Below are 27,834 nucleotides of genomic sequence, written 5' to 3' on the forward strand. Positions count from 1 at the left end.
TTAATAAACAATAACACGATGACTATAAAAATTTTAATCGAAGCGCGTACCAACATACACCAACCGAGGGAGTCATCATAAAACAGAGTTTCTACAGCGGATTGCGAACGCAAATGTACCGGCTGACGGTGCTTTTGTGCGCGATTTATTTAAAAACATGCACAAAATTTAGGTACAAGGTACGATACCGAGCGATACTATCTTACTATGCAATACGAGCATCGAAACTTTGTCCAGAAAAGAACCAGAGCCTTCGCCCAATCAGACAACGGTTTGAACCACAACAATCATTCATCCTCATCAAGTGTTTTGCGTATTGCCTACCCACAAGGCGCTAAAACGAATAAAACAGCAAAACGATATTAATATTCACACATCATACTTCACTTGGAGTATTAAGGCTTAAATTTAAATTTAGGCATTTAGGCATCTTTGCTTATTTAGCTCCTTTGAATTTAAAAATTAATTTAAACTCTTTACAGGTACAGAAAAAAACTGAGCTCGGTTTCATTAAATTTGATTGATATAAAAGATAAGACTTTCTACATATTTGTATTTCAGCTTGACTTCCTTTGTGATATTTCCATTTTCTGAACAAATAAAACAGCCAGAACATTGTATCCGTTTAACGTTTTAATGTGATGAATACAACAGCATCAATATAACCTCAATACCCTTTCACCTTTTACAGCCCTAATTACCCTAATTTTAGTACAGTCAGTAAAATTAAATCTGCCCACGTCCCGAAGCTTCTCGTCAATTTGCTCCCCGAACCATAAAATTGCTTCGCAACATTTTACTTTACGTCTAAAGCTTGTTTGGTAGATCACTTCGCTCTAGTAGATTTTTCAAATCTACCATAACCTGGTGAAACGTTTGCTGAAACTTGTGGCAGCTAGTAGCAGTACTGTCCCGGTACGCAGAAAAGATTGCCCAGATGCAATCTTCCAGCATTGTATAGAAACAGCCGTAACCGTCCGTACACATCGGCGCTACAAAACCACAGTTGATCGTGTAACCGAGCGTGCTGGTTGAAAGAATGAAATTCCCACCACCTCCACTCTTGCTGTACAGTGGATCATCGTACAACTCCGGAATCGGAATCCCGTTGTCGTACGCAGCACACCACAGCCCAAACAAATGCCGATCGATCCCGTTGCCCTTGCGGGCTTCGTTCATAAGCTCCATCTGCCGGTTTGCGGCCGCCTTGAACAATTTCGCTTTATCGATGTCATTGGAGCTGGAGCTTTCCATCGTCTCAATGAACCGGACCGCCTCGATACTGCACGACCGGCAGGTCTCGGTACGTCCTTTGTACCACTGACGCATCATCGCTGTTTCGTACGTCGGGGCAAAGGTTCCATGAAGGCGATAGTAGGTAAGCAGCAGTGCCGTTTGAACGTACGCATCCGGATGGATTTTGTGCTTTTTCATAAAAGCTTTCCCATAGTCCTGGAACTGATCCATCGAAACGACAACACAGTTTTGCTGGAAAATTGCAGTGAAAGCATATTAGCTTTATTAAATACTCGCGCACCCGCACAGCACACTAACTTACCATTTCGTCGGCCACCTGTTCCATACGAACGATTTCCTCGCGCAGCTTATCGTCGATGTCAAAAACTAGCTCCTCTGGTAGAATTAAATCGTTTGCAGGAACATCCCAATCCGGTACGCCCTCCTCGGCGATGCTCATCATCACGTACAGACTGATGGACATCGAAATCGATCCATCGTAGCAGCAATGCTCACCGTAGCAACCCATCTGTCCGTTCTTGAACGAGATCGTACCGCAACTTTTATCCGTCCATTTCGAGCGTATATCACCCGTTAAGGCCAACTGTGCCAAATCGGAGTAGCTTTTCGGGCAGTGTGAATCGAGTATTAGTAGTGCGACCGCTTCCTCGATTTCTCGCACCATAGTCTTGTTGCGCGTCGAAAGTTCCATCAAATGCTGCCGATTGTGGGCCCAAGACGTGCGATCGTCATTCGTTAGTGCTGGCACACCCGCATGCTCCACATTCGTGCTCTCCACTTTTACCTGGATCTGCTGCAGAGTGAAAAGAAAATCTTGCGGACTCAAGGGATCACCGTGGGCGTTCAGGCCTGGAATTTTGAAGATGCGCCCGCCGTACAGTACGATGCAGTGCGATGGGCATGGACCTTCCTTTTCCGTGCGGAAGTAACTTTCCACCTTGTCCATTTCGACACCCGGTGTTCGTACGGTATTGTACAGCCGTCGGTATAAATCGGCCGAAAAGATGTTTTTCTTGTCAGCGCTGGCGATGGGCCGCAACCGTTCGGTACGGAGCAGCTTCCAGAATACCATGTTGTGGTGCAAACATGTTGCTGGCCCTTTGAGAAAGTTTTCCGGGATTGCCTCTAGTCCGACGGCATCGAGCAGCAGTGGCTGAACCATCACACAGTACGGGATCAGCGACATGCGCAAGGTGCAGTATGCATAGTCTTCCCACCATTTATCAACCTGTGGATGGAAATATTCCGATGAGTACACATAAACGCAAAGCCGAACGGAACGTTAATAACTTCATGTATATAATCTATTTCTGCCTAGCAAATAGAACTGAAAATGTTTTTTTCTTTCCCAAAGGTCGATGCCAAGATTGCCTTCTCTACCAAAGCTGATAGTAAATAAATGCGTGCCACTGTGATACCTTATTTTGTGTTCATTTTTGATTCATTCATTATGCAACACGGCATTAAAATACATTTGCTTCACAGTCATTCGAAATCGTCGCAACCAGTCTTTTACAGCATCTGGGGCTCCTTCAGCTTGAGGAAGTGTTGACGAACGGCGTCACGCAGCTCGTTGCTGAAATGGGGGCGTCCCTGCTGTGCCTGGCCGAGCGCGCCCTGCACCTGTTCACGCAGAGCCGGCGACAGCTTCGACAGGAATTGTTCGAAGTGAGATTGCTTCAGCTGCTGGAAATGTTGCTGCAGTTTGACGCTCAGCTCCTCATCGGCATGTGGTACCACGCCGTAGTTCATCCAATTCTGCATCTGCGCATCAATTTCGTCGCGCAGCTCCGGTGAAAGCATGCCCAGGAACTTGGAGTACTTCTGCTCGGCAAACTCCCGGAACCGGTGGTTCTCCTGCAACTGTACCAGTAGCTGTTGGCGGACCTTTTCGAAGAAGGCCTCCGAAGGATGCTCGCGGTTGCGAATGGCAGTTTCCAGCTCGACACGGATATCTTCCGGAATCAGGGCCATATATTCGTGCAATTTCTCCCGCAGTTCGGCATTCGGACGGGGCAGGGCCGACACACCGACGGCCACCACTGCTAGTACGATGAGGCTGGCTAGTTTCATTGTTATTTCCACTGTTCGCTAAACTTTGCTTGTGCTTCACCAAGGCACTGGGAGCAGCTTTTTATACGAAAAACCGTTCATCATATCTTGGAAGGGCAAACATTTTCATTAGATAAATATTCTCTTGTCACCCGTTGTATCTACCGGTGCGCACTGATTTCCGGATCTGAGTCACCAAAGGAAAACAAACCACTATAATGCACGGTGTTGTTTACATGTGATCACATGCTCCGGAGACCTAGGTTTTTCCAGACTCTCTAGGGCAAACAAAAACGAACATGACAAAAAACTTCTAGCACTCGGTATCGCCAAGACAGGTGTTGATGGTTATCTAACGTCTTATCAAACAACGGGCAAGTGCCTTCGCTTGTCGGAGAACGAAGCACTAGCGGTGGTCGAAATATTCCTATCACTAGTCCAGCTTCGCGTACGGAAATTGGCAATCGAAATGTGGCACAGTACTCGGTGCTGTATTCTGCTCGCTATGTACTCGTGTGTGCGTACGGCAGAGCAGTCCGACAGCGCTGATGGTACTATTTTCAGTTGCATATCCACAGTTGACTTTCAAAACTCAAGTGCTCTTCCATCCAACGAGTGTCAGCAGGCGTTCGAAACCTTTCTTCCAACACAAGCGAACATTGTTCGGTTTTTGAATCAGTTCGAGGATGACGTTCAAGCACAAGCGCAGCAAGTCCTTAAAACAGCCTTCATACGGATGCTGCGTAACGACGAAAGTGAGTTGGAGCTGATTGTTCCAGCTGAAACGGCCTCCTCCAGCCGTATCCCAGACAGCATTCCAACCGACCTGAGGCATGAAATCTTGCAGAGTATGCTGGTTGGCCAACATTTCGGAAACTCGCCGGTGCTACGTGCCAGACTGCACCACTTCCGGAACCTACTGCTAAGTCAACAGAATTACGCAGCCGCGTTCTGGATCGATCGGTTGCTCAAACGTCCAGACGCACGGGACGAAGGCAATGCGAATTGAACTTTGCACCCAGCCCCATTGGATGATGATGTTTGCGTTCCTTTTTTTTGTGTCGTGCAGTTCTTGTCTTTATCTCTGCCTGATTAAATATTCCGAAATATATGACTTTCGCTTCTGCGCAAGATAATAAACGTTCTCTGTTTAGTGAAGCGCCCTTACGAACGATAATACGCACACAATGATTATGTACACGCACGTACACTTACCCAATTTTTTTCCTTCGCAGCCTTCTCTTCCAGAATCGACTGTAGCTTTGCTCCAACGCCCTTGCGAAAGGTCTCGATAATTTTTTTCGTATTTTCCAACTCATCATCCGTCCCGAACGGTTTCAACGATTCCAAATATCGCTTCAGCGTGTGGTCAAGCTTGGGTAAAGGCAGCCGGGGACGGTCTTCATCGTAGCAAAACGTGCTTTCCGAACTTTCCTCTGGAAGGTAGTAAATGCTCTCCCTATTCATAGTTGTTTTGATTCGATCGATTGTTGATCAACTGTTTAATTCTGAAGACTGGAATGGTGGCAGAATGGCTACACTACTAGAGTTGGTGTACCGCGATGTTTACATGCATCGAGCAACGACCCCGCGGATTGACTAAAGCAGCCGATCACTTTGTTCCACTTTCTAGCTCATCACATTTATCAATCAACAGCGCGCCCCACTCGCACGCAACGCACGCATACGGTCCCGAATGGACTTTGGAGTCGGTTGAAGAAGGTAAGCAGTGAGAAGTATTCAATTGATGTTTTTCACGACCAACGAGCAGAACAGGTGTGACGAGTTTGCGGCACTGAGCAATTACAACGTTTACAAACCAAAACATTGCAACTGTCACTTTAACAGGGCCGGCCTACCTAGGCCGACTGCTGTACCACGTTTCGTAGGCCTTGGCTCAAATCATTCTCAATGTGTGGACTGAGACGGTTATGTTGCTTTATAGTTTTATTGTACTTCATTAGATTAAGTTGTCCTCCGATCGAATGTATTCACCTATATCCGCTTGATGGAAACAAACCGTTACTAGAGGATCTGCGATTTTACAGTCGTTAGTTGATTTCGCCGCAACACCAAACCCGAGCGGGACGTCGCTCATCGACATCACTATGACACCCTGATAGATGGGAGTATTTTCCGTGATACGCCCCATACCCGATTTCGATATATTATTGCCATACAGGAACTGTTGCTCGGCGGCCGGTTTTAGCCATATTTTGTACTGCGCATATGGGGCCAAATAGGCGAGCGCCGTGATGTGCAATATGAACTTATTGCCCTTGGTAAACTTCCCAAAACACGTCCCTACCGAAACCATTTGTTCCTTCGGTACCGTTTCGGCTAGTTTCAGGATTTTCTCCGACATGTAGTACACGCGAGATTTCATCTCGCGGAAGCAGTAGGTGCCATCGGTACGATCAATCAACAGCTTTACATTAGTTCCAATGCTGAAAATTGAGCAAAACGATCATATATCATATCACACCCCGCATGTTTGCAATCGAACCGGCACAACCAAAAATACTTACTATTTTGACAATTTTTCAAACAAAACTTTAGTTTGTTGATCGGATAAGCGCTTCATAGTTGCTGTCCGAATGGGTTTTATTCAATTATTACAAGAAACTATAGGTTTAGCGAACTAAAGACGCACTGCACAGCGCAATAGGGTGGCACGTTGCACGTTGTTTACGAATTGTTTTGATCCAACGTGTGTGGAACGAAGGCTGGATCATCTACTGTCATTTGACATCTCACATGATGTCGCACACCGCAATGTTTTTGAACATTTTAGTGTTTACATCAAAACATATTATTCTCAAAATTTCTAATAAGCCTAACAAATCCATGTTTTTATGGTGCGAATTAAAACATTTTAAGTTATTTTACTGAGAGTATATTTTTCATTCGGTTATAAAAATGGAACCGTGAAATATTTAAGCAGAAACGTTTCACGTTTGAAATATTTCACTTTCAAAATTGTGCCACGAACGAGATGTATAAAATCGATACATGTGCTTTTTTTAGAATGACCATGCCGTTTTAGAATGACCATAAGGTTTTTGATCTACAAATTTAAGACCCGTAATATTATCCATTTAAAAAAAACGCAAAATCCACATCATTTGTATATACATTTAAGAAATTTTTATAAATGATAATAGCAAATGCATACCCAGCTAGATGCAGTTATGTTACCTGTACAATAAGCGATTTATTAAACGATTAAACGATTTATTAGAATTTATTAAACCTCATTGCAAACCATATGTTCACAACGCAAAACAAAAAGCGAGCAACACTGATATCTTATTCATTTTAGTTATTTTATTAACTTTCTGATTCGCGGGACAGGGTACTTCTAATCATCGGTAAAGTACGTTCTTTCGTTGGACGCCAATAGTTTTAATGTTGTAAGGCCATATTAAAACATGTGTGCCCATACAGCTAAACTCTAACCTCATGGAACATTTCCGTGATACTATTAATTAAATAATTATTATTTCTGTATCCACTTACGTTTGCCTACCTTTTACTTAATTAATACCTACATGATAGAATGTATGCATTCAGTGAATATTCTCCAGAGTTGGATATTTAAGAGCAACTTTCGTAGCATTTCGTAATAATTCTTTTTAACTTCAGGCAATTGGTTTGTTGGCCCACAAGCTAACCGTATCTTAATATCCCAACGGAATTGCATATAGAATGTGGTTTAGGAATGTTTGGGTATGGGTGGCGAACGCAGCGATCGTCTGGTAATCTGGCACTTGCTTATTGTTTCATTTTGCTTAATACTGTTCGCAAGAGTTGACAATAATGGTTCTCCTCTCATCTCGCCGTCTTTCCCATGCACGGCATTAGACGCTAATCACTTCCTTTGGTTTATAGGCACGCTGCTTCAGCAGCTCATCCAGATGTTCCTCACGATAGTACACGACGAAGTCTGCCGGTGACAATCCTTCGAAAATTGCACACACACTCGGTTTCAGGTTGTAGAAAAACAATGGCTGATCGCGTCGGGCAAAATCTTGCGTTATGCTATCGATCACGGTAGCGGCAGTGTAGTCGGCACCGTACACGTGCGAACAGTCAATTACTACCGGCAGTGACTGGCGTATAGATTGCTTCGTCACCAGATTGCGGACGTAGTCGACTGATGGGAAGATCAGACACCGATCGGGGGTAATGATCAAATATTCTGCACCGCCAGGACTCTGCATGTGTGGGTACAAAGTAGTAACAAAACAACACATTAGCTACCGTGCGCGGTTGATGCAATGCAATGTAATACTCACCGTTAGGCGTTCAACGGAAATCTTTGGTCGGGCAGCATGATATAAAATAAACACCACGTTGAGTCCTACCCCGAACAGGATGCCCATCTCCAGCGGGAGTGCCAGACATGCGATGAACGTTCCCAGCCCGGGAATTAGGTCACTCTCTGTAAAAAACGATGCAGATTCACTTACAGATCGGCCCGCAAACAACGGACCAAGCGTTATACTCACTTTTGGTTCTCCACATGGGTTTGACTACCTTTACCTCCACCATAAATACAACTGCCGCAATGATAACGGCTGCTAGCGACGCCTTCGGAATGTACGAAAAGTATGGCGTGAAGAAGAGCAATGACAGGACCACCAGGGCCATCGTGTAGATGTTGCCCAGCGGTGTACGCACACCGGAGGCATTGTTGACCGCACTGCGACTCAGCGAACCCGTTCCGGGGAATCCTTGTACGAACGAGTTCGCTATATTAGCAAGACCGATGGCAATCAGCTCCTGTGTCGCATCTACCGGCTTTCCGTTCGCTGTGAAAGGTACAAGGAAGGAAGGGCCCATGAAATCTTCATCACGCACTGAGCTACACAAAGTCACACTTACAGAACGCTTTACAGATCGCGATATTCTCCATCAGCGCAATCAGCGGTACGACAATCAGCCCCGAACCAAGGCTGGACACCATGTCCATGAACGATTCTTCCTGGCCGCTCATGGTTTCGTTGCCGGTAAGCGAAAACGGAGGCGCCTTTAACGATGGCAAACCGGGCGGGATGTCTCCGATCAGCTTAAACGGTGCGACCGCCGACGATTGGAACGTATACCCAATGGCACCGCAAACCACGACGAGCAGCGCGTTTCTGGACGTTCCAACTAACCACATTATCTTGTTAATGATCCGATGATTTTTGGACTTTAGCTCGTCATCCGCTGGTCCAATTTTTAGGCCGGCTATAATCTGCATGAATGACAAAATATTACATGAATGGATGTCGTATTAAGCCAATGGCGCACGAACTAATACTTACGCGCATGATCAGCAGCACCGCGATGCAGGTGAGCCCAAGGAACGTGTCCCAGACCTGCACGTTATGGATGTCGTTGAAAATGTTGCGCCAAATTTCGATAAACGTCGTGCCTTTGGCCGTAATGCCGAGCACATCCTTCACCTGGGACGTGACGATAATCAACGAAACAGCCGAGGTAAAGCCGGACGAAACCGGACCGGACACAAAGTCGACCAAAAATCCGAGCCCAAGAATGCCCATCATAAGTTCCACCACGCCCGAAAGGAAGCAGAGCAGTATGGCTTTACCCACGTTCCCACCGGCCGTTTGGAAGGTAAGCAGCGAGGCAATGGCGGTCGGTCCCATCGGCACATCCTTACAGCTACCGAACACAATGTACACGATGCAGCCAAGGAACGAACCGTAAAGTCCGTACTATAAGATAGCAAAAACAAAAACAGTGATAAGCAATTCGCGCGCCTAATACTGGTAGTGCCATCTGGTGGTGCTTTACGCAACCCATACCTACCGCAGCGGGAACCCCAGCAATACCGGCGTAGGCCAGCGCCTGCGGTATTACCGTCAGGCCGACGGTTATTCCCGCCACTAAATCCCCGATCGCGTCGGTGGAGTTGTACCTGTGAAGCACGCAAAGAAGGCAATTGGACATACAAATAACCAGTTTGTTTCATGCGTCGGGATTCACAAAAAGGTTTACTTACTGTGGAAGCCACCGCAGGATGGGCAACCGTTTTTTTATCATCTTCTCGGAGAACGCACTTTTCGCCTTACGCTGAAGCCACAGATTAAGCTGTCCCGTTTGATCATCGCTCGTAATCTTTTTCCCCGTATCGGAAACTGGATGAAACGCAATGTAAATTAACCTTATCTACCACCGTTCGCCAGACAACTTACGAATGAACTCGTTCGAACCGCGTAAACCACCGTGCGGTTCGCCGTTGTGCGTCGATATGTCGATCGTCGAGCAGCTGAGCGCTTCGTTGTCGTACGAGCCGTCGTTCGGGGCACTGATCGTATGGATCTGGGTCTTCATCCTTACCAGCCGGCAGTCGGAGCTGTTGTCACCTGCAACGCAAAACGAGATCGTTGAAGCCAATCGGCATGGGCTAGGTACGTGCGCGCGCCGCGAACCACCGACGAATGAAACGTTTGCCGACAGGCGGAGCGAGTTTTATTGCGGCACCTTTCGGGTCCGGCCACGGTCACAAATACGCAAACACGGATTTGCGGAGGATACGAATTCGTTAGGCAAATTTCCGCTACGCGCTCGCTTTGCTAACCATCTGGGGTGATTTTTAAGGCTTTTTCCCAATCCCGCTTCCACCCCGATCACAACAACAGTGCCTGTTTATTTTTTTTACTGCAACAATAGGTTTTTTTTCTGGACGTTTGATTGTTCACACCTTGATTTTTGGGGGGGGCGATATTCAACAATGTCCAAGTGCCACCATTTCGCTACCCTGTCAAGGTAGCAAGGATTCACTGATAAGATCATCACGTTTGGCGCAGTGTAAACAAACAACAGTATCGTAACTGTTTGCTCTGTGTTGTATCTGCTGTTAATCTTCCCCGATTCAATCACACGGTTCGATGGATGTGTTTTTTGGCACCCGTAATAAAGCTTGCTTCGAATGAAGCTATCAACAGGCTATTTACGCTCGCCGCAGTGGATAAAGTAACGCACCGTTATGCGTTATCGGGACCACAAACGACTTTACGCACAGTTGAGTTCACTAATTTTTGGATGGATAATACCAATTTGTGACCATTGTTACCGACACTTAGCAACCTACCGTGAAACATGCTAACACGTTAACAAAACAAATTTTTCACACCTGACCGGGCACACTGCGGTTCCGTTTTGGTTTCGGGCGGGCTTAAGAATGACGCACGTACAGCGGAAACTCCACCACCGCTCGTGGAAAAAAGGGAGTTCAATTTCGAGTCGAAATGCACGTTGAGCCGGCAGGCAATAATTGGCAGGTTCGGTGAAGTAAAAATTACATTGATTTTACGATTGAATCGCTGCCACACGTGGTAAGATGCGAGTATTGAGTCGGGTTCATTTATTGCTGCGCTCTCGATTTCTGGCCATCCGCAATGGCAGTGAAAACGGTTGTGAATGTAATGATCGTACGGTTGGAAGCTTAAATCCCGGGCGGCCATTTTTTTTTTCAACATTCAAAATCCCGCTGAATCACGTCGTACTCTAGGGCAGGGGTCTTCAAACTACGGCATGCGGTCCATGAAACTGGTGCTAATGTTACCATTTTAAAAAAATTGTGCAATGAAACAAAAATATTAATTAACATTTTTAGTTAAGTAATATTTGTTAACTTGGAAAATTTATAAATATAGCATTAATTAGTATGATCTTAATACTGGAAATTAAATAAATAAAATAAAATAAGTCAGTAACATTACATACTACACATTATGAAAACAAATATTCTCATCTGTGTAAATTACCCTCAAGATAATGTGTAAGTGGCCCTACGCTACCGCAGTTTCAATCAATTCGTCCCACAGATCGTTTTCAGACCCCTGCTCTAGGATATACCATTACTTCACCAATACTACAAACCGTGCGTTTGTGTGGATGTTTTATGCACGCTTTACGATATGTCTTCAATAAGGGTTGAACATCAGATGGAGCGATACTTTATTGGTGCCAATTAGCAACAATCCTCTAATCTTATACAGCTTGAAAAATTCTACAGAAAAAAAACCCTTTACGCAAAGAAAAATGGCTAAAACGAATCTTTGCACTGCTGCCACAATAATCTAATAAATCGAGAAAATAAAACTCACTCCACAAAGCTCCGTGTAGCGGAAAATTACCGGTCTCCCATCCACCGTGATCGTTTCGTGAGATAGTTGATAAGGTCTAGCCTTCTATTATCAATTGCCCCAGACAAGCATGAAGCATATCTAGCGTTGAAAGCCTGCTACTATTATGGACGATCGCATACTGTTAATCCCAATCGCGATGATGTTGGTTTCCCACGGATAAAACTACCGAGCGATCTTGTTTTGATTGCCTTGCATGTATATTGCCTTCGGTGCCAATCGGTGCAACCACACGGATTATTCTCGGAATGTCTTTCGATTGTAGTTATCGGGCGTTAGATGTTTATCACTTAATTCATAATTCTCGTCTGTGTGCATGTTTGTGTGTGTGTTAAGTGACCTTCGAAATGTCAACACGAAGATTTATCAGCAACAAAAACAAAACAATGACCGGTTTCGAACGTTGATGGATCATGCTTAATTCCGGCACAAACACGGACCAAACAGTTTTTTTTCTTTACAAATTGGATGAAGACTACGCTGTATTTGTGCCGCAAACATTGGGGGTGGGCGATAAAGTGAAAACAAATAAGCGTTTTCTAACTCGCACCAGGCGGCTCCATTGCCATGGCGTCAGAAACATGCGTGTTTTTCGCGAATGTCCTGTTTGTGCGGCTACCACATTACACACTCGACATTACGCTTCGGGCTTGAGTAGGATTTAATTTTGAACCCGTCCCGTGCAGTTGACCATCATCGAAAGGACATTTGTAAGTTTCGCTGTTTGACCTTGAGTCACTTCCACCTCAGCAACCCTCCACTTACCGCACTGGCACCAATCGAACCTGTCCCATCGAACGTCCACCCTCGCGACATACATCCACACCTTTATGACTTTATCCTTTGCTGTGATGTGAATGAGCGAACTGCCGCTGTGACTTTCTTCATTGATCTTCGGATCGCGGGTTTATCCGAAAACTGTCGGAAACATCCAGTTCGTTCCAGTTTCTACCCGCCCGAAACCCGGGCCGCCGTTACGATGTCACGCGATTCAATGCAAACATTTTTCATTCTGCCCGCACGATGACCCTTCGCCGAAACAGAACCGGTTTTCCTGAACCACCACCCTGCATGGGACCGCAGACTTCCTGGTTTTGCTCTTGACCGCTACCGCACGTTCGTTACGGGAGCGGCAAAGAAAGAACACAACCGTTCAATGTTCAGCGACACCCTTTGGGGATTCACCGGTTGGGCGGCTTCGAATCGGCGGCAACGTTGGACCCAAAGATGTGCGTCCCTTCGTAGGCACAGGCCCACGGCACATTTGTTGTCGCGTGCACATTAGCAAACTGGCCAACCGCGTTTGATACACATTTTATGCAAATCGAATACGAACCGGACACGCTTCCATCACTCGATCATGATCGTGACCGGACCTAACCGAACCCGTGCCGCGGATGGGGAAATGGGCAGGCAGGGTGGACGCGCTGTCGCAAGCCGTGGAAACTCCCGCGCGCTCCAGCCCATAAATCAATACTGCGAGTACCGATCGAATAATGGAGTACCGATCGTGTTTGCACTTTACAGACAATAAAGGCAAGCGTCTGGCAGCCAGGCCAGGGTGGCGAAAGAATGATTTGCATATCGCTGCCCTTCCACCGCTGCCCCTTTTGGCATGTGTCTCACCGTGTGCCCATTGCGTTATGCACGTGGGAACGTTTCTGTCCCTTGCATCTGCCACAAACCGATATGGTCCCGCACGACCGCGGGCCACGGAACGCTCGAAAGGAAATTCTGCAGTAGACGGTGCGAAAATCTCCCATGAATAAGAATATCCGGGATTGACCACTCCTTAGCGTTACAACACTTCCATCAATCCAGGGCACGGTTTCTGAGTCTCATTGTTACGGGCCGGGTGGCCCCATTCAATCCGGATAAAATTGATTATTTATGGTTACTTACTGAACTCAACTTATCTCAACCTCCACGACCAGTTCTAGGGCAAGGTAAACGCGTCACATACCCACAGGGCCTGGATAAAGCTAAAGCCGACCGAAAGGATGATTGCAACGTCTATTCACTTCCCGGTGGCAGCAAGTGACACACGTCCCAACTATGTTATGCATGCCATTGTGCACACCGGACACAAAATTCGAGAGATATTTTTAACCATAACTGTCAATCAAATGGCCTTCTAAGTGTAGGAAGCAAACAGTATCTTTCGTATTCAAATCAAGCCAGGCTGCAAAAACACAACAGTAACGGTTTGCATACGCTTGGCTTGGGATTCCAACGCTATAAACTTTTATAAGCCATCGTAATACCCCCGAAAGATCACACAGTTTTTGTTTGTTTATTTCCAAATTATTCCAAAAAATGGTTTGCAAAAATCTTGGCCCCGTTATACCGGTCTGATGCGTCTCCGGACACTCTCCCTCGCAAGGTTCTTCCGGGCGAGGCAGATTGTATGCTATTGTCATTCAACCGTGTCAACCGGAAGCCCAATAACGGCGCAGAAAGCCGAATGAAGCTTTTCCCGCTACGGATTGCTTATCTTGTTATGCGTTCTTCTGTTTTTTTTCTCTCCTTCGTGATACATGACCGAGCCCATTTGCATCAGATGTCGCCGAGATCCGTTCCGTCCATGGGGTTCGAGATAAAAAAAGGCTACCAGGCTACGTCGATGCTGCTGCGTTTCTGGAAATGATCGATTTTGTCAGTTCCGTTACAGCGCTAAAAGGAAACTGCGTCGATGATGTATGGAGCATAAGGTGATGCAGTAGCCGCTTTGCGTATCAGCTTCCACCTTAGCGCCGAAGCCATTGTACACGCGAAGGTTAGCGTCGAGGCGATTTACGCACAGCCAAGAATGGTAACAAAAAAAAACGTTACTGCCACGCAATGCATCAGCTAATCGTGAACTGCCCCGTGGAGTTGTGCACACGGTATGCGCTTGCTGGCATTATGGTATGGCGAGTTTGCTTGTTTGTTTATTTTCGTAGCGTATTTTTTTTGTTTTGTTTTGCTTTTTTACGAACCATTTGCTTGACATTGTAAAAGCAGCTAAGCTATGCGGCTGATGGGTAATGTTCAACGTCAGCCAACAATCCGACCTGATGCTGACCTTTGTAACGTCTTGTCGGGCACTGTAAAACAAACGCACTTCTGTCCGGTGGTAGCGTTATGGGGATGCTTTATGGCTGCTTCACCTTACGGCAATCAAACTGCCCCGAAGCGTACAACGGCGCCGGTTCGACCGATGAATATAATTATGCTTAATGTGTGAATACAGCGTATCAAGCCCGCGACCGGCTGCATTTGGCAGTGCTTTGCGATGCGTCCGCATGTAAGGATTCTAGTGTGGCCTAATGGCAAACCAGGCACCGAACCGGTCGGGCATTCCGGGCAATCGAATCGTTCAATTAAAAATACGTCCATCAGAACGGCTTACCGTGATGCAATCCGCGTGCTTTAACACATTTTGCAGCACTACCATTTGCAATCGCACCGGATTGATGCCAATTATTGGGAGGGATAAATTGTTTATGCGTCAGTTCTTTTGAAAAACGCATCTGCGAAGCTGAAGGCTTGGCGGGCTGCCGTTCACTGGCTGACCAAATGGGGGTAACGGAAAATAAAAAAAAATGCCTACTACTAACCCCTAGTGATGGGTATTTCGTTCCGAACCTACTAGGTTCGTTCCGTTCCTTCTGTGGAACGGTCGAAGCTAAGTAGGTACATGATTGGATTCTGTACGGATTCTGATTCGGAACGAATGTTATCTAAATCTGAGCAGACTGAACGAAGGAAAAAATTAAAAAATTGAGGATTAAGAAATTAAAAATTAACATTAACAAAATACGTTTATGAGATAAATCTACGGTCGTTAATGACAGTAGTTGCGATCGGTTCAAATATTACATTCTTTAATACGCGTCTTATTCTTTGACACTTTTTTTCCTTCCTTCCTTTATTTAATTTCCTTCCTCTATTTAATGATGTTTTCAGAGGTCTGATAACAAATTATCGTCGCTAGTAGCGAAGAATTCATAGAAACAAATTTACCTTCAAAACATTTTGTAAACCAAAAACTGTAAATGGATTATCCTAAAATGTTTGTTTTGTACTAAACGAATATGTAAATAAAAATCACACCACACTTGAATATTTAAACTTTTCTCGTTAAAATAAGTTCAACGGACCTACTAGATTCGTTCCGTTGCTTTCAGAAAAGAACCTGTGGTTCGGTTCTGTTCCGAAAAAAATGAAACTTTCCCATCACTACTAACGATCGATGTAGATCGCAAGGAAATGGCATTTGTCTAAATTGGGACGCACCGTGCAACAGTGGACGACGGTCATGCTGCCATATTACACCAACTTCCACGCTGATCATGTAACTGTTCGCGATAATGTACGCGCTACAGTTAGTGTGCGCGTACCTTTATAGTGTTAGATCACGGGATATCATAAGAGGCATGAGCTGGTTCCAAACCCTTACAGACGAAACATTCAAACTCGCAGATTAACACTCTCGGTATGGCGCATCTTGTTATGAGCAGAAAAACCCCCATTCGGCTAGTCACTGAACCTGACCATGGCGCTTAAGAGAACAGGTTTGTTTGTTCAACGTCAGCGGTCCATCGAACACGGTATGAACTTCTAGTTACAACTAGTTTCAGCCAGTAGTGTCTGGTCAAAAATTTACATAAAGAAAATTTCCCATAGTGATAAACACGAGAATTATCGTACCAGTTACATTGACTGGGACACATCATAATTTGATATTAAACAATTCGACCGTAGTTGTTGCTGATCTTTTATACTACCAACTCGATAAGTATGAAAACATAATCCATCTCTTATTTATATAATTATTATTGATTAAAAAAACTCTGCAAATCGCTAGTTCTGCAAGTCCCAATATAAAACCAATCCGGATCAATTATAACGAGTTCCCCCGTTACATTATAACAGCGTTAAAAATGAATGTTAAGCAGACAAAATAAAAAAGAAAAAAACTAACACGATTTCATTGTGGTTCAATTGGATTATATTCCCTCACCAAATTATGCTTATTGGCCGTCTGTTTCACATCATTGCCTTTGGTTCATTTAACCTAACAACCAACCAACAAAAAACATAAACGAGAATTATCGCAAACAAACTTATGGCACATGGGAAACGGTCGCTACAAGCTTCCCTGCCGATTAAGATTAGTAGGCGGTGGTGGTGACACGTGTTTAGAGCTGTGGACAGCCTGTTCTCATTAAGCACCGCACGGTTCACACTTCCTTCCGTCCGGAAGCCAGTTGTGCATTGCACCGCCAGCCGCACCGGCCGCTTACCATACGGTAACGGTAATTAATTATCAGATACCGGATAATAGTCGGTTTCGCTGGTCGGACGCAGGCATCGTATCCATCAATACTAATGATTGTGTCGTTTGAAGTTTAATTTTGAATCCATTTTATGAAGCTTCGAAACGTGTGCTTCTGAAATTCATTGCGATCACGCTACTTTGTTGTAGTGTGCATGCATCTTTTTAGTTCAAAAAAAGGTTTATTACAAGACTCGAAATTACAAAACAAACCCCCGGGAAGCTGCAGCGTATGCCGGGCTTGCAGTGTTGTTTAAAAGCTCAATTATTAGCAATCTGTTTAACATTCTTCATTTGTAGGAAAACAACCATACACAGCCATTAGCAGCTGTACAATGGAACCGATTGTTTATATATGCTGTGTGCAATGAGTTTTTTTTCTCTTTTGTTTGTTTGTTGGCGTAACTTTCCCGTTTCAGCTGTCCAGTTCCTGAATCCAGTGACGGGTTTAACGTTCCTGTCACAAGGCATCTGGGCTGGCGGTGCAATAATCGTACATGGCAGCGATAAATCCAACGGCAAACAACAATGCAAACAGTATTGCAAACATTCCACCCACATGAGTCATCTAACAGTTCTATGAAAAATGTGGAAAATTAGGTAAGTAGTCGTTTGGTGTGCTGTGCTGTACCATGCTGTTCACCTTCAACTAGATTTGTTCAGTTCATTTGCCAAAGCAAGCTAAATTGCAGTGTGTATCTTGCATCGTACGCGGTACGATCATTGCCCCCAGGCAGACCGCACCAGATCATCAAGTGTCCTGCTTTTGTAACATTTTTCATGTTTCAAATGATGAGCTACTAAAGTACAGCTTCACAAAACGCACCCAGTGTGGGCAAAAATTCCAACTCGGGCCAGAATTGAACAGGGTTTCCCAAATGCACAGAATTTGATTATTTGGATGCATGGGTAATTCAAGTTACAAATAGCGTTAGACAACTGGCCATTTATAACGCCAGTTAAAGAGAGTCCACGTCATCCCAGTTTTATTAGTGCCATTTACATTTCCTTCAAGGTTATCCACACTTAAACTAAAGAGTAATAATGCAGTTATTTCCCCCAAAAACCACCGGCGAGCAATAGATTACGCTGGAATACCATCAACAGCCTAACCTAACATTACCTGAGAAACTAGTTTGAAGGGAATTTCCCACCGAGCACAAAACTTGGCGTAAGGTTGGTTTAAGCGACCAACCACTCTGGTGAGTTTATTTTTCGCTTCACTAACCACAGACGTTCGGATCCCGCAATACCCGCAACCATTAACACATGGATTCCCCAATTTTAAACGGTCCGCTGGAACCGGAACGCTGCTAGAAATCCCAATGCGGTTACTTGCTTGTTAGTGACATTTGAATGGTTGTTCTTATTCAGTTCGATAGTAATCGGATTGTCCGTTTATTAATGACAAAAAGGTGACTTCTCCTTTCAAAAAGGTTTATTATTGTAGAAATCGCAACTCGGTGGTGATATTGGTGGCGGTTTCCACTCGACTGGATCGGTTCAAAATCCGTAGCAAGAACTGACTATTCGGATACGAGATAAAATAAGTCTAATAAGCCAGAAATGGCAGGCATGACCTAGTAATTCTTTATGTCAAGAAGACTTCACTTATTTGGCAGGCAAACACTTCAATAACCCAAAAAGCAATACTATCGTCTAGATCTCACAAGAAGTACAGGCAGTCCCCGAGATTCACTATTATATCAGACCGTTATAACCCGCGTAAGTCGAATCGAGTTATAAGTTACATAGTTACATATTTTTCTGCGCTTAATTTATTCAGCAAATCTTTTAGAAATAATGCAGCAGTGCATGTCAATTAAAAAGAAATGGTTTACATGTCAAAGGAAGGTATTTTCGACCAATTTTTATCTTTGTGACTTAGATTTTGTGCTATAAACTGTCAAATTCAAATGTCAGCTGTCAAATTTCCAACAACCGCATATTTCCGAATCCACGTATAAGAGAAACCGCGTGCCTCGAGGACTGCCTGGAAATAAAAAAAAAATCTCTTCTGACCACCAACCTTAAATCATGCTAAATGTAGGTCTAAAATTAGACAAAAAATACCCCTTTTCTTGATAGATTACGCACGTGATCGTTTCACTCATAGCCAAAAACGGTTTGCGTGTAAATTCACATCTGATGTGGGAGTTGATCGTTGTTTATATGTTTGTTTACACTTCCATTTACCGGTAGGAACCGGTAAAGACTGGCTTCTCGTTTCAAAACGGTAATCACAAACAGCTGCCAAAGCGACACAACAACAACAAGAGAAAAAAAACTCTAACAATAAAACAAGATAAACTGCCTTTCAAATGCATCGAATGTGTGTGAATCGCCCACCATCTTCGTCATGTTTGAATGGTATGTATGTATGTGTGTGTATGGTGGGGAAATTTGCGTAGCCATAAACGGTTGGGCCATCAAAATCATGTCCATCAGGCCAACCACGTTACCTGACCGTCATGGTAACGCTTTAACGATGCGGTACCGTAGCCGTTGGTCAACGAACCGTACAGGCCGTAAAATGCCGGCAACGCAACGAAGTCTAGACCAAGCGCGTTTGGTCCAACAAAAACAGCACGTGACGAAAGGGAATCCTCCTTTAAAATCTGCCGAAGCCCGAAGCCGGTCGAATTAGTTGGCGAACTTTCAGTTTTACAATCTGTCTCGGTCAGATTTCGGGTTTTGTGTTTGCTTCTTCGACAATGTACAATGACTCAACAACAAAAATTCAACCGACAACGGGACACCAGATGCAACAGGCGTGATTCTTGTAATTGCTTCAAAAACACCTCAACGCACACATTTGTGTATCGAACGTCTAACCATACCCAAAATGGGTCGTTAAACGGTGTCATTAAAATATAATAATGTCGCAACAATAAAATGGCCATCATTGGCGAAAGGGCCTCGTGTTCGATCACGCTTGGACGGGGGAACGCATCGGTTGCACCCGGGCAAAATGCAACCCCGCTGACCCTCAAATGGTGGGCGCCCAAACGGCCTTACCTTGTAGGTTGGTGTAGCCTCGCCTCCAGCAAACGCAAAAACACTGATCAGCCACTGCCGGCGTATTTAGCGGCGCTTCTGACGGCTAGCGGTGAGTAGAAATTGTTTGGGAAAGTAATTACGGCGCGCCAAGACGTCGAAGGTCAAACGTGTTAATAGCAGCTGGCCAGCTGGCTGTGATAGGTGGCCGCAGCTACCGGTCGCAACAACCATCCTTCGAAGCATCTCCGCCCCGAAGAGATCACCAGTGGAAATCGCTCAAGGGAGAAATGAACGGTTGCGCCACACGTGACCCCAGGCCCACGGATTCGCGCGCACATTCGAAAGTTGGCAGCGCTGATTGAATTAAAGAAAAAAATCATCTTTCCATGAAGGGTTTCTCCCACCACCAGAAACACCATGTATCATGATCGTTTTGCACTGCTGTAGTCATTCAATTCTATTGTTTTCGCTTTCGCTGTCTCTCACAACCCGAGCACTAAGAATGCGAGAACTTCAAGATGCAGCTTGTTTTCCCCCGTGTGCCGAAGGCTAGCTGTAAACCCACTCGCAACCTTGTCCGGGCTCCCTGAAATTGTTCCGCTTCCCACCAACGCACAAATCCACACATCAGGGACACTTTGGCAAACAAAAACCATCCATTCAACGGTCGATCATATCGATCGGAAAACACACGCTGGTTTCGCCAGGAAGTAACGAAATTCCAAATACCAGCATGATTAGCTAGGAAGGCAGAGCAGGGCTGCAACGTACAGAAATGCATCGTCAGGGTTCCGATCGGACCGAGCGGGGGTCGAGTTGTAGCGTGATGGATAGTATCATTAAACAAAAACCACAACACATCGTGTAATCTAACCCATCATTTAATACGCCGCCGTGTCTGGCACGCTGGTTTTGCTTCAATCTTTTTGTTTTTATTTCTACTTTTCCATGCCAATCAAACAATCCAACCACTAACCAGTTTATTACAACTGGATTTTTTCGATCGTCCAAACCTGCTAGCTGTGGGGGAATCCCTTCGCAAATGGGTAAGGGAATTACAATGATGTCGTCAGGCACGTTGGATGCAAATGATTGGCCGTGTGTGGGTTGGATTATTGAATCACAATTTAATGGAAAACTATAATTAGCATCTGCGGTTGGGGCAAATGGTTCAGATTTTGCTATAATCGTTTTCTATTCCCCTATAAGCCATACAAGTATTAAAAGAAATACCCATTGAACGCTGCATCGCGCACAATAATTGGTACATTCCACGATCGCTGTGAACACACGGCGAACACTTGAATGAGTGTTGAAGGCCATCAAAAATGAATGGAATTTAATATTGACACATTCTAACGGGAACTACAACCTAATGATGCAATTCGAATGGACAAAAGAAGTGTACTATAATACTACTAACACACAAACACCCTGCAGTGGTTCCACTGTGCTCAATTATTTGTTGCTGAAGAGAAAACCTTGAGTCTTGAGATTTTTAACCACAAGTTCATGGTCTTATTGCTTAACGTCTTTTTGCAACGCTAACTGCTAGGTGTTTGTTTGTTTGTTATATTTTGTTTGGCGCTTAATGTGAACTATATGTTACGTGCAGTGTTTGGTGGATACAAATACAAATTTATGACGGTGTGGCTCTGAGGTGTTTCTTTTGGGAATCTATTCCAGATTTAAATGACTCCTGAGTTAAAATTCATATGCATGAATCTTCTCAAAAGGTTCACGAAGCACAACGCTAGTAACGTGTTATTGTATATTTATAATAGAATATTACAAAGTGATTTGTTATCGAATTGCCGATAAATGAAGCACAATCTAAAATTTGTTGTAATTATGAGCTCCAACATGACAATGATTTAAGAGAAGGAATAAATCACACAGATTCCCATTAGAATTAGTATATGCCCTTACAATGCAGGGTTTCCACAGCCATTCGATCATCATAAAATCACTAAACGCCGTCATAAACAGTCACTTTGCCACCGTAAACCCACAATTCGGCATCGTCAGTCCAACAATGGCGTTGTGAGCTTTGAATCGGTCACCGGAAATACCTTATTTGTGTAGTACATTAATTACCTTATTAAAATTATATTTTTTATGGTTAACTTTACAATGTTAAAATTTTAACTATTTTTCAGCAAACTTCAGGACAAGCAAAATTTCAGGACACTCAGATATGCTAGAGAATTCAAAGCGAATGAGATAATAATACGCGAGTTACTCTTTGCATGCTTGCGCTGAATAAAATTAAAAAAGAATTTTGTTATTTTCAACGGTTAAAATATTATTTTTCCAATTTTGAATTAACTCTCAACAATTATTTGATAAACCAGAATCAAAAGGAAACAAAACAGTCAAATAAGATATTTACGGTGACGGATTTAATGTTCTCAACGCCTTTCTTGGGTTTACACTGCTGAATTATGGGTTTACGATGGCAAAGTGATTGATGATAACGACATTTAGTGGATTAGCGCTGGCCGATTGGCTGTGGAAACCCTGTAATTTCAAATATTATAAATGTTTACAATAATTCCATCTTTTGAGGTTTAAAGCTATTATTGCTTTATTTTCAGTAACCATTCCCGTAATCAGATCAATCTCGAAGATAAATATGTCGCATATTCATATTCGTGGTTACCGCACACATTGTGTACTCTCCTAATTGCACCACCAAGCGAATATGCAAGAATGGGTCCGAGGTTTAACCTATGTCATAAATTTTGCATTTCAAGGTGCGGTTTACATTCGACACATTACCCAAAAGGTCGCGCGACCCAAAACTTGGAACTAATCGTGACCGTTTTTAGACGTCGCGTTTCGGTCTTGATTATGTTCCAAAGGAAGCAGGTTTGACCTCAACTCGGTCGCGTTTTGTGGTGTGTGGCTTGGCTAAAGCGCTTTTTTTTAGCTTTTGCAAAATTTAACGAACGGAAATTTAGCGAAAGGCAAAAAAATAAATTAAGGTGGTGGAGGTGGTACACGTGTCTATCAGTACTATTTGTCCTTTTTCCACTACTCTTCGCCCTAGTATTTATTCCTTGGCTTGGAATGTGCTGTTCTGTCGTCCTGCTACTGCTACCACATATCAGCTGTGTGGGGGGAAAGTGAGGGGAAGACATTATTGTGATATTTGCCAACCTGCTCAGGTCTGTATTTCTGTAAGGAAACCATCGAAGAGAAAGCGGAATTGAACGGATTCTTACCATGAGTGTTTGCGGCGCTCGTCTGATGATGATGCTACGGCGATATGGTCTCAGAGAGTTGATAACGACTGCGTTTTATTCTACGCGCAGCGCGTGAAACTTAAATCTTAATCCGCTGCGTTGAAGTCATGGTTTTGGTTCGAGGATGCATCAAAATGTTGCGTAATGGGTGTGCGCAATAATATGTTTTTTTAGTTAGTCAAATGATATTCATTTGGTGTGTTTTTTTCAATTGTTGTCTTTTTTTAGTTTATTCCTTGTGTTTCTAGTTGTTTGTTTTATGTGAATTGTTTTATGAAATTGTCGATATCAAAGCGGCAAAGATGGAACGTTTCTAGAACAACCATATTAAAAGAGACACTGCTCGGCAAAGACAGGCGATTGAGGAATTTGGAGCAGCAACCCGGCCAGATGATGAGCTTCTCCCTCGGTCGGAGTTTGAATTAGCACCGCTAGAAACTGAGGAACAGCTAGAGGATTTAGATCAAGGACTACCGGTAGATTCGGAGTACAAGCCACAAGTAGAGAAGTTTTTGCGCCGGTAAATTCTTCGCGCAGACTTAATAATCCTTGGAAGGTGTAATACGAAGCGCAAGGCTAGTTAACGACATCCGTGGCACGATATTCTACCGGTTTGCATCAGGCGATCGATTTGCTGTTCAGCAAACCATTTTTCAGAAAACAACAGATAACTGAACTCTGTCATCTATTTATTATACGCCAGCTATGGGAAGTTGAACAAAAAACAATTGCATTTTGTAGTTGTTGTGGTTTGAGATATAACAATCTCAGAAATAATTTTATTATTTTCTACATGTCACAATGTAGCGACAGATGAATGGTGCGTTCACGAAATTAGTGCTGTGTTTTGCAGCTAATGTAAATGTGTACATATTTGTGCGCAAAGTAACATGACATGTTTGGCCAGAAAATACGTAAGATGTTAATGTTATTCCCGCCACTGCAGTTGACTGCCAAATACCAGACTGAGGACGTCTCTTCAGTCGTCCTGAAAAGTGTGTAGCAGTGACATAAAAGTCAACTGGCCAAACACAGAAGATCAGCACCGTTCGACAGGTCACGGGTGTATCCTTTGCTCGATATACAATGATTGTGTAGAGGACATAATTTTTTTCCGTATATGGAAAATAATTTGTTCGCCCATAAGGCTTAACAAAACGAATCTTATAGTCTAATCTTAAACAAACAGATAAAACAGATAAACAGAGATTGAACAAACTAGACATAGAGGATTAAAAGGAGTCATTAATTAGACGGGCCCGAAAAGCAGATATCGAGATGTTACAATCGAAATGATAAAAAGCAGTTAAATGATTTCATAGCTCGCAGAAAAGGATCATTTTGGCCGTAAGAGGTAAGGTCCGCCGGAATGAATATAGATAGTAAGGATGGGGCACAAATATTGTTGAGGACAATCTTAGCAATGAAAATAGCTTGCGTATGTGAGAGGAGTCATTTTAGATCTACAACTCCCAGCATACTGCAACGAATGGAGTAGGGAGGCATCGGATACGTACGGATATGTACGGGGCATATTGCTCGAGTCATATACCATCCGTGCCATCCGAGACAGACTGCAGTTAGTCGATAGTGCCGTCCGTGGTCAGAAACCGTGGGCTCCCCTGTCCGTGAACCGTGGACAGGTAAACACTTTGGAGATGATTTTTTTTTGCTGGGAGGGATAAGTTATGGTCTGCTAAGGCGGCTTTGGCATGCAGAAGTATTAAACGCAGAAGCAGTATTCAGAAGTTCAACGTGCACATGCATCAAATTGTGATGCGTTTCGTTGTTAGATAGCGCTCAGTAACGGATGCCTTCGTCGAACGACATGGACCGAAATCCACCAATCCAGGCAATTCCATAATCTCTTCGATGGGAACTGAAAAAACGGAGTCCTTATTTTACACGACACATTACCACCCAACAGTTGAACTTGCTCCCGACTAGGGCCCACCTGCTGCTCAGCTGCTTTGGCTGCGTCCATCTTTATGATTTTAGCCACCTGTTTGTAAAAAGCACCGGTGCGGCGTTCGCGGTTCATATCACTCATGTTGTTAAAATAAAAATGTTTGAACACTTGCGATGTAATCACTGGAGTTGGTTGCTTGTGTAGTGTCTTGTTTCTTCGGATGATGCAAAATACAGATCCTTCAATTTAATGCAACCGATCCTTTTGTGATATACATGGCGGTACCGTTCGTTACCATAATGACCTCTTTGTAATAAGGGCACCGTTTAGTGTTACAAGCATAAATGTTTGGAATAGTAAAAATTTTACATTAAACCTTCTTCTACATATCCTGCCATATAACTTATGACAGGATTTTCATCCGAAACATCAGCGCGCTTGCAAAATCATCCAGTTCCTCATATCAAAAACCGGTGCAAAAATGTACTCTTTCACACGGCGAATTTGACGAAGAAAATGCACATGTGTGTGCGCAATATCCAATAATGAGCACGAGCGAGAGCGCATGACGCCGAAGAAGCGAACAGCATGAGAATATCGTTCAGTCATCGAGCGAGCTTTCGATTCGGCGAGAGAGCAAGCAGGAGAGCAACAGCGGTTAGAAAGAGCACTCTTTAATTTTGGCCGTTGAAAGTCTAATTGTTCTCTTTGGGTTACCATCCCATTCACGATGACACAGATTTTAAATCCAATACTTCTCTCACTGGATCGCACGTTAAGCAATCGAACGCTGTTTTCAAAGCAAAATCTTCGGTGTGATTCGCAAATCAATCGCACCAAAGGTGCAGCAAAATTCGTTGCTAAATGTGTGATTTGCAAACAAAACAAAACAAAAACGATACCTCCTTCGACTACCGACTCCGGTGCGGGTGGGTTTAGTGTACATTTCCTGAGACCAGGGAGCGTTTGTTCCATTTTAGTTAATAACCCTTTACGCGAAATAGCCCAAAGTACACCAGCCGTGACGCGGAACGCATTTGATTCACGATAAGCATTTGCAGTGACGGACGATTACCGTAGTACGAATTGCCACAACTACCCAAATTCCATTCTGCCACACACCGGATGGAACGACCGGTAGTCGGTGCTGTTGCTTTTAAAAAAATACAGTGGCACAAACAGGTGATACAGCAGTCTTTCGAAAATAAACAAATCAAACAAAAACAAACGAACGTGTACGGTGTGGCCTACATCACCCACTCAGGAAACGCGGTTTCTTCTGTTTCGGTACAATGTTTATCACCGCATGGTGTGTATATAACCGTGATAACCGTGCGTGCCCACACGCGGAACGCACCTTTTCACTTTCCGACACCTATTGCACAGTATTGCTGCGCCAACTTTACACTTTCAACTGGAGAATGAATGTTGTCCGCTCTTCCGTCTGGTAGACACAGCTGTAGGGAACAATTCGACAATGCTTACTGTCAAACGATCGTTGCTAATGAGTGCGTACAGGATCTTCTCTTATCAGACAAACGCATACATCTACACCTACGTTCTGCACTCACTTCACGGGAAAACAGGTTGCCAGGATTCCGGATCAAGCGCAATGTTGCCTGTTGTTTCAACTAAAAAGTTGAACCTTGCAGCCACGTTTCACACGTGTTACGCAGGAACAGCAGATTTGTCTTTCAGCTACCACCACTGCTTAGGGCCACCATGCACTATCTGCAGGCGAAACACTGCACGGTTCCACAGTAAAAGCGAGGAAATCAACAACAAACCACCAACGGTAGACCTTCGCGAGTTTCTCAACACTTCTGGTACTAGTCAACCGGTCGGCCGGTGTGAAAGCGCGTTGCGTGCGGCACTATCGCGATCTTATAAACAACTGAACGGCTCTGCCAGTGCGCACCCGATCGTCGTCCAGGTGTGTGCTGCGTTTTCGCCTATGAATTTTCCAACCTTGCACTACCGCTGCAGGCCTCTGTTTGAGGCGCTGAGACGACTGCTTACGACGGTAAGCCTTCACGCGAACGATCGCGGACGCACGATCGGTTGGCGTTCGTGGCGCTGCACCTGACACTAACATCAGCACAAAATGGGCCTTTCCTTCCGAAATGGGTACCCGTGTTACAAGATTACATGATCTTACCAGAGTAAATTTTCATTGATTTTCATTTTACCATCGATTATGAAATGCACCTAAAATATGTGCCTTCTCATCCGTCCCGTGTCTGCGTTCGTTATCTCAATGACCAGCCACTGATCAAAAAGATCAGTCACAACACAAAAACACTCAAAAACGTTTTGCTTGAAAAAATCAGTTCCTTGAGGATACTCATCAATTTAATATTTTGTTACGGGGTTTGAAAAAATTCTACGAATTATTTTTATTCTTATATTAAAATATGCAGCACGAAGCATTCATGAGTAGTAAAAAAGGTTACGGAAATTTGTTCACTCGTGCGCTATATTTCCTTCTGCTGGTCAGCATTTTCGGTAGTCAGCAGTTTCTGAACATTTTCGAACGATCGTCCGAGGTGGCGCGTGCGACACAGTTGTCGCCGAAAAACAAAACCATAACGATCAAATTCATTTGGAATTTCCGTGTACCGGAAGTTTGCTAGACCTTCCGGTGCGTGTGCGTCGGTTTAAAGCATGGCGAAACCTATCGTCGAATTATGCCAAACACAGACATTCCCCCGGCGCCACGTGCAGGATGACAACGGGTAAGTGAACGCGGCGATACGTGGCTGTTGGTGAACAAATGAAATCAACTCATAGCCCACACACGGCGCTGTAAGAGATGGTAAAATGCACGTGCTGCTCAACTATGCCTTGGCTAAGCAAACAGTGTTAATTTTCAACTGGAATCGCACT

At 44.1% G+C, this 27,834-nt stretch overlaps 3 protein-coding genes across 6 annotated transcripts; all 3 read right to left on the reverse strand.

The window, feature by feature from the left end:
- Window positions 1–637: 637 nt before the first annotated feature.
- LOC128297206 (peroxisomal carnitine O-octanoyltransferase) lies at window positions 638–4,981 on the reverse strand. Its single transcript, XM_053032807.1, has 3 exons — window positions 4,525–4,981; window positions 1,559–2,485; window positions 638–1,488 (listed from the first exon to the last, which is right to left on the reverse strand). The coding sequence occupies exons 1-3, from the start codon at window positions 4,774–4,776 to the stop codon at window positions 808–810; spliced, it is 1,860 nt and encodes a 619-aa protein (XP_052888767.1). The 5' UTR covers window positions 4,777–4,981; the 3' UTR covers window positions 638–807.
- A 279-nt stretch (window positions 4,982–5,260) lies between these two features.
- On the reverse strand, window positions 5,261–5,991 carry LOC128298076 (60S ribosome subunit biogenesis protein NIP7 homolog). The gene is made up of 2 exons (XM_053033808.1): window positions 5,838–5,991; window positions 5,261–5,756 (listed from the first exon to the last, which is right to left on the reverse strand). The coding sequence occupies exons 1-2, from the start codon at window positions 5,891–5,893 to the stop codon at window positions 5,270–5,272; spliced, it is 543 nt and encodes a 180-aa protein (XP_052889768.1). The 5' UTR covers window positions 5,894–5,991; the 3' UTR covers window positions 5,261–5,269.
- Window positions 5,992–6,660: 669 nt separating this feature from the next.
- LOC128310338 (sodium-independent sulfate anion transporter) lies at window positions 6,661–26,806 on the reverse strand. Of its 4 annotated transcripts, none has more exons than XM_053046959.1 (9): window positions 26,520–26,806; window positions 9,516–9,686; window positions 9,323–9,458; window positions 9,130–9,238; window positions 8,622–9,035; window positions 8,197–8,551; window positions 7,821–8,123; window positions 7,608–7,753; window positions 6,661–7,526 (listed from the first exon to the last, which is right to left on the reverse strand). In XM_053046959.1, the coding sequence occupies exons 2-9, from the start codon at window positions 9,652–9,654 to the stop codon at window positions 7,170–7,172; spliced, it is 1,959 nt and encodes a 652-aa protein (XP_052902919.1). In that variant the 5' UTR covers window positions 9,655–9,686; window positions 26,520–26,806; the 3' UTR covers window positions 6,661–7,169. The 4 variants fall into 4 exon arrangements, with proteins under 4 accessions (XP_052902919.1, XP_052902920.1, XP_052902918.1 ...); XM_053046960.1 differs by having other exon boundaries at window positions 26,434–26,806; XM_053046958.1 differs by having other exon boundaries at window positions 26,306–26,806.
- Between the last annotated feature and the right edge of the window lie 1,028 nt (window positions 26,807–27,834).

Source organism: Anopheles moucheti, chromosome 2 (assembly GCF_943734755.1).
Source record: "Anopheles moucheti chromosome 2, idAnoMoucSN_F20_07, whole genome shotgun sequence".
NCBI lineage: Eukaryota > Metazoa > Arthropoda > Insecta > Diptera > Culicidae > Anopheles > Anopheles moucheti.